At 35.5% G+C, this 10,000-nt stretch overlaps 1 protein-coding gene across 2 annotated transcripts in view; it reads right to left on the minus strand.

Annotated features, from left to right (window-relative positions):
- The window catches only part of LOC135217468 (homeobox protein Nkx-2.4-like), a 41,294-nt gene that overhangs the window by 24,764 nt on the left and 6,530 nt on the right, over positions 1 to 10,000 (minus strand). For both annotated transcript variants that reach the window (XM_064253375.1, XM_064253374.1), the window contains exon 2: positions 2,651 to 3,055. In XM_064253375.1, coding sequence (XP_064109445.1) covers positions 2,651 to 3,055 — 405 coding nt within the window. The remainder of the gene's footprint in view (positions 1 to 2,650; positions 3,056 to 10,000) is intronic.

A 10,000-nucleotide genomic window follows, 5' to 3' on the forward strand; every position in this document is an offset into this window, starting at 1 on the left:
CAGAATGTAGGTGTTATAGACGAGTGTACTTAGGGATTATCATTACTGTTCTTTTTCCATAGGTGGAGCACGAATGAGAGAGATATCAGTTGCAAGGAGTTACGAGAATTATGGAACAAAATTAATACATTTAAATTGTAAGATTGCAATCAACTGAGTTCAATCAGGTCAAGAGGTAGGCGGCACTCCATCTCTCTTTATAGCTACCGTTTTGGTAATGCTTTCATCAGCCTTCTTCTGGTCGAACGCTGTCGCTATGACAGAGGCCACCTGATAATGCGTCAGGCCTTAGATTCTATACCATTCATAGTCTAAAAATGACTTTTGTTTGACTTATAGGACTCTAGGCTTTCTTCTGTCTTTTGTAACTCCCTTTTAATGGTCATGTTTTTTGTCTGCTGAGTAAAGGCGTCTATTCAATCAACATTTTCTTCTGTGGCTGAATTGAACTTTCGCCGCTTTTCTTTCTCGGTCTCGTCAAGTATAATAATGGCAAACCGTACATTTCACCATCAGATTGAAATATGTACTTATGACGTAGAGACGCTTGATATTAGAGGTAAATTAAGACATACACCAGTCTGTAACGTTGTTTTTACGCTGGTCTGGAATACCTTCAGTCTTATTATATAAATCACACTATACTCTGTTTTTTTTTTTTCATCTGTCCATCCGCCTGTGGTGTTTTTGTATGGTAACACTGCGTCCCGGGCTTTAAATAGTTACGCTATTTGTAAGTTTTAGGTAAATAAAAGGATATCTGGGTGTACATTTGCAACTGAGAAGTGTTTTAATAATTTACTGTATGCGAATTACACCGTTAATATTCTAAAATAGGATATTATTATAATCGTTGAATGTAACTATCTAAAGCCAGGGACGCAGTGTTACCATACAAAAACACCACAGGCGGATGGGCAGATGGAAAAAAACAGAGTATAGTTTTGCGAAGGGTGGAACTGTCATCCCCATAAAGACTGAAATAGTAGGGGTTGGTTTCTATAGCGGCTCATTTACATGAAGATGCCAGCGGGAAAAAGGAAAAACTCTGAAAATGGATCCGCCTCTTGTTTTAGAAAGTGTGATATTGACCTATATTTCCACTTGCGATATTTCTAAATCTTTCTCTAGTATACGCTAAAGTAAACGACACTTACCAAACATTTATCATGTGAATGAAGAAGTGAGTCTAAATCTTTCTCTAGTATACGCTAAAGTAAACGGCACTTGCCGAACATTTATCATGTGAATGAAGAAGTTCTTGATTACTCCCATTTATACAGGTATATGGCAAGAATAGGGCAGAGTAAAATAAATGACGTGCAACCAATGGGAATAAAAAATGTGCTCACAAAAATAAAACACATTGAAAACTGTAAGCTATGACAAATAAAGTTAGCGTTGCAAACGTTTTTAAAGTTGAAATTGATAGTATGCTTTTGTAAAATATTATTACTCACGGGTATCAAGCCACATAGAGAAATAAAGGTTAGAAGAAAATAATTGAAAAAAGAGAAGAAAGCACTGGGGAAACTGTAAATACAACTATAGGTTTTCCTTACGTGGCCCAGCAACGAGTCGATTTTAAAGAGAGAGATGGAGATGAGAGATGAGGGGAAGGGGCAATGAGACGAGAGAGAGAGAGAGAGAGAGAGAATTTGCATCTGAACGGAGAAAATTAATGTGCCCTTCAATCTGCTTCTGTAAAATCTCCGATTACGTATTATCAGTAATGTTATTCTTAGAACTCCCGGGAGAGGGCTGGGGTCCCCACAGGAACTGTCAAAACAATTCAGCCACGGATACAGATAAGCTTCTCTTCCTTGTTAAACATATTATACCTTTTAGACAAGCCACTCGAGAAATGGGGAAAACTTAACGGGAAAATATTCTCAAACTGTTTCTGAGAGAGAGAGAGAGAGAGAGAGAGAGAGAGAGAGAGAGAGAGAGAGAGAGAGGTTGGTTGTATTTCAAGATTCAATTCGGTGGTTTTTATTTTAATAGTAAGGCCAAAGTTACTGGCAACCAGGTGCCTTTATCAATACTAGGCCAGAGATTAAATAGTAAGAAATTGGGAGTATTCTTAGAAAGAGTATGGAGTATGCCCAGAAAAAGTAAAGAATAATCCCGCCCAGAAAAAGTAAAGAATAATCCTGGAAATTTGTAGGGATATTCCCAGGAAAAGCAGGAAATATGTCCGGTGGAGGTAAGGAAAATTACTCTCGTAGAAAATTAAAAAATAGGGATGTTGTCCCATTTTTATTTTGAAAAAAGCAGGAATGTATGGTCCAGAGGAGTTGTAGGATTGTTCCAGAAACCCAAAAAAGTAGAGGATGTTCCCAGGAAAAGCAGGAAGTATGTCCAGAGGAGGTAAGGATTATTCCCGGAAAAAGTAGGGATGTTCCCAGGAAAAGCAGGAAATATGTCCAGAGGAGGTAAGGATTATTCCCAGAAAAAGTAGGGATGTTCCCAGGAAAAGTAGGAAGTATTCCCAGGAAAAGTAGGGAGTATCCCCATATCTACCTATGCTTAACGTTGCCCTGCTACGACAACCCTTCTCCTAATATTATTATCAATTATCATGTAGTAGTATTTTTTATCACAGCTAATTGTATTATAGTAATAAGAGCAAAGACTTGACTATACTCACTTTTGTCCACGTCGTCCTTGGAGCCTGAGAGAGTGGTGAGATGAGCCTCGGGGAAAGGAGGACAGAGGGAACTCAACTGCTGGACGTGTGTGGACGTCAAGGGCGGACCTGAGATCCCTCCTGAGAGGGAGCTGTTGGAGGACGAGGTGTTCGAGGACGATATGGAGGTCGAGGGGGACCCTCCCACTCCAACTAGCCCTCCACTGACCTGGCCGGAGGTGTCTACCCCTCCCCCACCTCCTCCCCCTCCCTCGCCTTCTCCTGCGTCGATGTAGGCTGTCTCCTCCTTCAGGTACTCGTCCTCCTTGGAGTATTTCACGTAGCTCTCCTTGTACTTGAAGTAGTCGTCCTTGTACTTCAGGCTTTCCTCTTCCTTGACGATTACTGGTTCTCCCATAATGTAATCTGAAAAGAAGGAGCATTATTAATATTTTATATTATATATATATATATATATATATATATATATATATATATATATATATATATATATATAATGTGTGTGTGTGTGTGTGTGTGTATCTCGACTCTGAGAGAGGCTTTAGTAGGACGAGTCTTTGGGTCGGATTGCCAAAGAGTTGGACATGAAAGCACAACAACAAAAAAAGTAGTTATAAGGATGTTTTTTTGACATTTAACGGGTTTACTGGCCTTGAACTTTTGCTAAAAAAAGTACAGGAAATTTTTAGATTTTTTATTCCACTTACATCAAACTATTTATAACAAGTAACGTCCTTCATCGATAATGCAATCTCTATCATAAGCCTAAATTAGAGTACAATTTAGCCTTAATTTTGTTTATTCTTTGCCTCCTGGAAAGGCAACCGACTGCATCGAAAAGAAACACAATCAAAATTAAGTGAACTAAGAGAATTCTGTGAATGCGGAGGTAGCCTTACAGAACAAGAGAAATGGAAAAATGAGAAAAAGGATACACCACAAAAAAGCACAAAGAATATAATGCAATGAAATCCTGACTAAAGAGAAAACCGAGAGACAACTGCATTTTGTGCCTACGAAACAATAATTTATTTCCTTTTGCATTTTGCGTCATGTTTGCTAGTCCATTAAAATCTCCTTTACATATTCAGTATACAGTATTTAATTTTTATAATAGTTATCCGGGCTATTATTCTTGTGACTTCTATAGGGTTAAGAGGTAGCTATGTCAGTAGTAACGGCGGAATAAGCAATGCAAAAGTTATGTAAGTGAGGTGTCGAAGGTAATATGCACTCATGGAAATTGAGCCAACTTATTTTTATGGAAATTAGATTTTGACAATAAAAAATGGTAGAAAAAAGTGGAAGCTTTTGAGATAAATAGTTTTGTATTATGTATCATGTAAAATACGTTGAATAGGAGAGAATGTGTATGAGCGATAAGGTAATACTTAATGTGGATGAAAATTGAGTCCCAGCTTTAAGGTGGTTTGAAAATTGAGTCCCAGTTTTTAAGGTGTTTTGAAAATTGAGTCCCAGTTTTTAAGGTGTTTTGAAAATTGAGTCCCAGTTTTTTGTAAAGTGGTTTGAAAATTGAGTCCCAGTTTTTAAGGTGTTTTGAAAACTGAGTCCCAGGTTTTTGTAAAGTGGTTTGAATATTGAGTCCCAGTTTTTTGTAAAGAGGTTTGAAAATTGAGTCCCAGTTTTTAAAAGGTGGTTTGAAAATTGAAACCTAGTTTTTTTAAAGTGGTTTGAAAATTGAATCCCAGTTTTTTTAAATGGGGTTTGAAAATGGAATCCCAGTTTTTTTAAAGTGGTTTGAAAATTGAGTCCCAGTTTTTAAAAAGTAGTTTGCAAATTGAATCCCAGTTATTTTAAAGTGGTTTGAAAATTGAGTCCCAGTTTTTAAAAAGTAGTTTGTAAATTGAATCCCAGTTTTTTTAAAGTGGTTTGAAAATTGAATCCCAGTTTTTTTAATATGGTTTGAAAATTGAGTACCAGTTTTTAAAAGTAGTTTGTAAATTGAATCCCAGTTTTTAAAGGTGGTTTGAATATTGAATCCCAGTTTTTAAAGGTGGTTTGAAAATTGAGTCCCAGTTTTTTAAAAGTGGTTTGAAAATTGAATCACAGTTTTTTTAAGGTGGTTTGATAGAGTAGTGAACAGTTTTTCTAGTTATGAGATGTTGGGAGGAAGAAGGTTAAGGAAGCGCTGGTAAGATGGTATGGAAGAGGTGAACATGTTGCCCAGGGTGAGCTGGAGAAGGGTCCTCGCACTGTATGAAGTGGGTGATGTATATATTGAGGTTTCCACTTTGGGGGCTTTATGGGTTCATCGTGAACTAAACAATTAATGAATGAACTAAGTAATGACACACACCCATAATTTATGGCTATTTGTATGTGTGTGTATGTATATAGTATACATATACCCCCGTGGAGAGAAAACTCCAAACTGACTTAAAAAGACAGGTAACGAACACCTTGAGGAGACATGTCTTTTAAGGCTTAAGGTGAATGCACTATATATATATATATATATATAATATATATATTATATATATATATAGGTATATATATATATATATATATTATATATATATATATCATATATGTATGTATATATATATATATAATATATATATATATATATATATTATATATATATATTGTGTATGCACCATAAGCCTTAAAAGACATGTTTCCTGAAGGTGTTAGTTAACCCGTCTTTTTAAGGTGACTTTGGACTTTTCTCTCCCCGGGGGTATGTATACATACATCCATACATTTAGGCATGCATGCATATATCCATGAATTATGGGTCTGTGTTATTATTTAGTTTATTCATTAACTGTGTAGTTGACGATGAACCCACAAACCCCCCAAACAGAAAACCTCAGTTTCAAACACACATAGGTGTGTTTTCCGTTTATTTACATAACTAAAAGCTTTTAGACTCCTATCTTTCCTTAACAAAGAGAAAGGAACTAAGAGCCCGTCCATCTCATTAATATTTCATCCGGGAACGTTTTCATGTTGACAGGATGGAAGATAATTGCAAATGACTATGTGAGCCTTACTATTGGCTGCTTCTGTGTACAGGCCGAGCCAATCAGGTTGAAGTAGGGGGAAATGGGAGTGTCTCTCTAAAATTTATCTATCTTTACTCTTTCTTGGCCGATATTACAATTTGGTTATTGTATATATGAATATATAAAGCTAGAAGATACCTAAAGCATAGATTGACTTACATTTATATGCGGTACGCACGATCTTAACGTAAACGTTTAGCATATGAATCATTATAAGAAGATTTATCATTAAACTGATTTTTAATCTTTATCAGTATTTTTCGTGTATGTTATCAGCACCTTAAGAAATTCATAATCGTTTGGTTTATTCTGAATTTCTGAGACTTTCCTTTATGACGAGGGTGACCTATGAGAAACAAAATTCAATTCATTCTTTGAAGTACAACATGATGGAATAAAAACGACTGGTTTTGTTCTTATAAAGACTTTCTGAGTCGATAAACTTAAAGGATGGAGATCATATCAAAATGTGGGAGTTGAAAGAAGCAAGTGAAACAGGAAACTGTAGGATAATCATGATAATGGAAGGAAAAAATTCTCCATAAATCCTTGTAGCGTAATTCCTAAATATATATATATATATATATATATATATATATATATATATATATATATATATATATATATATATACTATACATACATCATAATATATATATATAAGATATATATACATATATATATGTATGGATTCAAGGTAATTTTAAGGCTTTTCATTTTTTCATACAGTCGTCGTAACATCCAAACGTCACTAGTTAATTCTTGCAGTGAAACGATTCCATTTTCTATTAATAACACGTTTTGCAGATGGGCCCGTTTCACTCTTGACCTAATTTACACTTCCTTTTGATAATTGTTTCGTAAATGTCAAGACTATATTATTTCACAGCAATGCTGTCTTATGTCATTCCAGGTACAAGAAGAAAATAAGAAACTATTTTTTTCATATGATGGAGTTTGTGAGGAACACACATTCTAGGTAATTAAAAAAATAAACAGTATTTATGGAACAACTTTAAAAAAAGAGAGAAATTTATCATCATTAAAGTACGTTATTGTAATGGTGATTATAATAGTAGCCCAGTTTCAATAATGTCATAGCTTTGTTGAATAACAGTCCTTAAATATGCATCCTGAGTGATTTTAGAATTTTATTATTTTGATACTGACGAACGTTTGAAACAGTTACACTCGTTTTTTCTACCTGGAAACGAACACTTAGAATACTTGCATCAATAATTGAAATCTTAAGTACAGCGAAACCTTATTCGGCACATATCTAATATTCTTCAGTCTTGTATTTTCTAGCTTTTCCTTTAATTTAGCTTTGCTCCAGTTTTTAATTGTCAGAGGGAAATGTCGAAGAGGAATGCAAAGTGTGGAGGACTGTTATCATTATCGAGAAAAGAACACTTGAGCAGTACCTAGAGCAAAGTGGAGATGAGTGGTTGATATGAGCATGGAACGAAAAACTCGAGTCTGTCAATGAAGAGCCTTACGTTATAAGGAAAGAATCAGTACCCAAAGAAAAGAGAAAGTTAAAACAAAGAATTGTATGGCCAGATTCTGAAGGAGACTAAGGAAGGATGTAGATGAGAATTGCAGTTAGCAATAGCTGATTAGGTAAGAGCTCAAGGGGATTAAAGTCATGCTGATGGCAGCACAGGACCAAGCACTGCGTACATGGTTTGTACGAAATTAAATAAGATAGCTTAATATCAACATTACCCATATACCTGTAAATGCTAACAGAATATGGAAGTCATTAACCACATCATACGTGAATGCCCAGCATTAGCTGAAAGCGAATATAAGAGAAGAATGACAAAGTCACCAAAGCCTTGCGGTGGAAGATATGTAAAAGAAAGTAACCAATTAGAGACAGGTGGTATAGCCATACGAGCGTACTACCCGAAAAAGGCTTGGAAAACGGAAATGTGCTGTAAAAAGAGAAAGTGTTGGAAAACAAGAAAGTGATGGAGAAAGAAAATGCACTGGAAAACGGAATAGTGCTGGAAAAAAGCGCCGGAAAACGAACAATTGTTGGAAAACGAAAAAATGCAGGTAGACGAAAAAGTTGGAAAAAAATCAAGATTTAAAACTTTGGTTTATTACATGTTCACACTAGAGCATGGATGCGTCTTCTTTTTTATTTCCAATTCAAAGCTAATTTTGAGTGTCTCTACGTGACAGTGATGTGTCAAACCTAATCTTACTGTTTACTAATAATGGAGTGTACTTATCATATTAATTAATTTCTGTATTTCGTATGAATCATTACCGGTGTTTCTTGAGTAGGTTTTACTACCATAGTATAGTCCAGGAGTCTTTTCACGACACTTTTGCGCCTCCAGACGGTGAACAAATACCTCTTTATCCATTTAAAACAAAGAAATTATGTAACATTCTTTAAGACAATATTTGATGAAATTTTGTTCAATTTTAAAAGCATATTATAGGCAACAACAATTCTTTTTACGAGTGCTGGCATATGAATGAAAGGGTAATGTATGAATGTATTATCTACTTTGTTTTATGATTAGAAGTATAATAAATAACGTCACCATAATTATATTTTTTTTTTAAGTAGGCCTATTGAACTGTATTCGATTGTTTCTAAGTACTGCTGGTTTTTATTTTAGACTTTAGGGGACCATTTTTGTCATTGTGCCTTTGGCAGTAGGTACTACATTTTTATTATTCTCAAAGTAAATGGCTCTTCTTGCTTCAAAGGTTGGTGACCCCTGTACTGCTGTATAAGTAAGAAATGGGATACTGGTTACGGTTATTGATTCTAATATCTTTTATAGTAACCAGGGACTTCCCAAGTTCACATAAAGAATAAATAACTCTTTAATTAAAATTGCGACACTAGACAAGTTTTATGGCATGTGGAGAATCAGTAACGTAAATGAGAAATTTTCTCAGTAGTATATGTTTGAAAAAGAAAAAAAAACTTTTGCACTAAATCTACAAAATGTACTTCATGGGGAATTGGTTTAAAAAATGCTAATTTGATGGAAAAATCTTGTTAAATGCATTAAGCACTAATGTTCTTTGTTTCTGTGGCGTATAGGTTGATAAATCTGTGATCTTATCAAGCAGTGTTAAAAAGCTGATTTCACCGACAAGATTCCTAATAGTGGATCTCTAAATGTCTTGTTGCGTTAGATTACTATGTCTCGGTCTTTTCATCTCATGATGAGTTTCTCTTGTCTCTGTTAAAGAACGGAATGGTAATTATTGTTTAATATGAATTATTGTTTTTACCATGTCGTCGATATGTACTATAGTTTTAATATCTTTTCATTGTAGCCAGTAACTTGTAGCTGAACACAATTCTTAAATTAATGGGAAAATAAATAGCGTCTCAGATGTCCGTTTTCAAGTCTTCAGCACATGACGTCATGTGGTACCCATCCGCTCTGCTAGCAAGCCAGTAGTGTCCTCAGTCTTGCAAGCAACACGTGTTGTGACAAATGCCGATGTTGTCGGGGTTTGTTATGTGACTGCCATGGTGTTATGCGCTATTTATGGTCGTTCTCACTCGCGAAAGAACTATGCTAGGCCTAATGATCCTAAAATATGAATGCTGGAGGTGTGGGTGAAAATTTAAAGAAAACGTGATAATTTCAACCTCTAATTGGCAAGATTTATATTTGTTCATTTCCAACCCAACGACTTTGCTGAATCTCACCGAGGGCTCGAGTTATTTAAATGCTGCCTTAAAGATGCGCAATGAAGCTGAATGAAGATGCAATAACGAATTAATATCAACATCTGGATAACAGGCTGGCGTTGTTTTAGGTATATGACATTTTGTCTTAATTTTGGGTCACCTGTTACATGTGCTATTTTGGACAACTGAATGAACTTAAGTACGGTACGCTACTTATATTTATTAAAGAGCATAAATAAAATATTCATTCGATTCCTAAATCAAGAAAATCATGTGCGACTGTTTAAGGTTGGAAGTAAGCCACTGTGTTTGTCAATACAGACTGCATAACGGAAAAATGCTTGTCAGAACACGAGAGAGAGAGAGAGAGTCGCAGATTTCCAATCCGGTAGGAAGGGTAATGCCGTCAGTGTACCTTATACAGTGCATTGTAGGCATTACTTAAGTTTCTTTGCAGCGTCCCTTCGGCCTTAGCTGCAGCCTCTTTCATGCCTTTTGCTACACCACCACACCTCCACCCTTTCTTAATAATTGGTTCAACATTATTATCAGCGCTGAATGACCTTATAGGTCCCAGCGCTTGGTCTTTACCCAAAATATTATATTCCAGCTCCAATTTGTTATACTTGCTATAGGTTGGTGA

Source organism: Macrobrachium nipponense, chromosome 7, assembly GCF_015104395.2.
Source record: "Macrobrachium nipponense isolate FS-2020 chromosome 7, ASM1510439v2, whole genome shotgun sequence".
NCBI lineage: Eukaryota > Metazoa > Arthropoda > Malacostraca > Decapoda > Palaemonidae > Macrobrachium > Macrobrachium nipponense.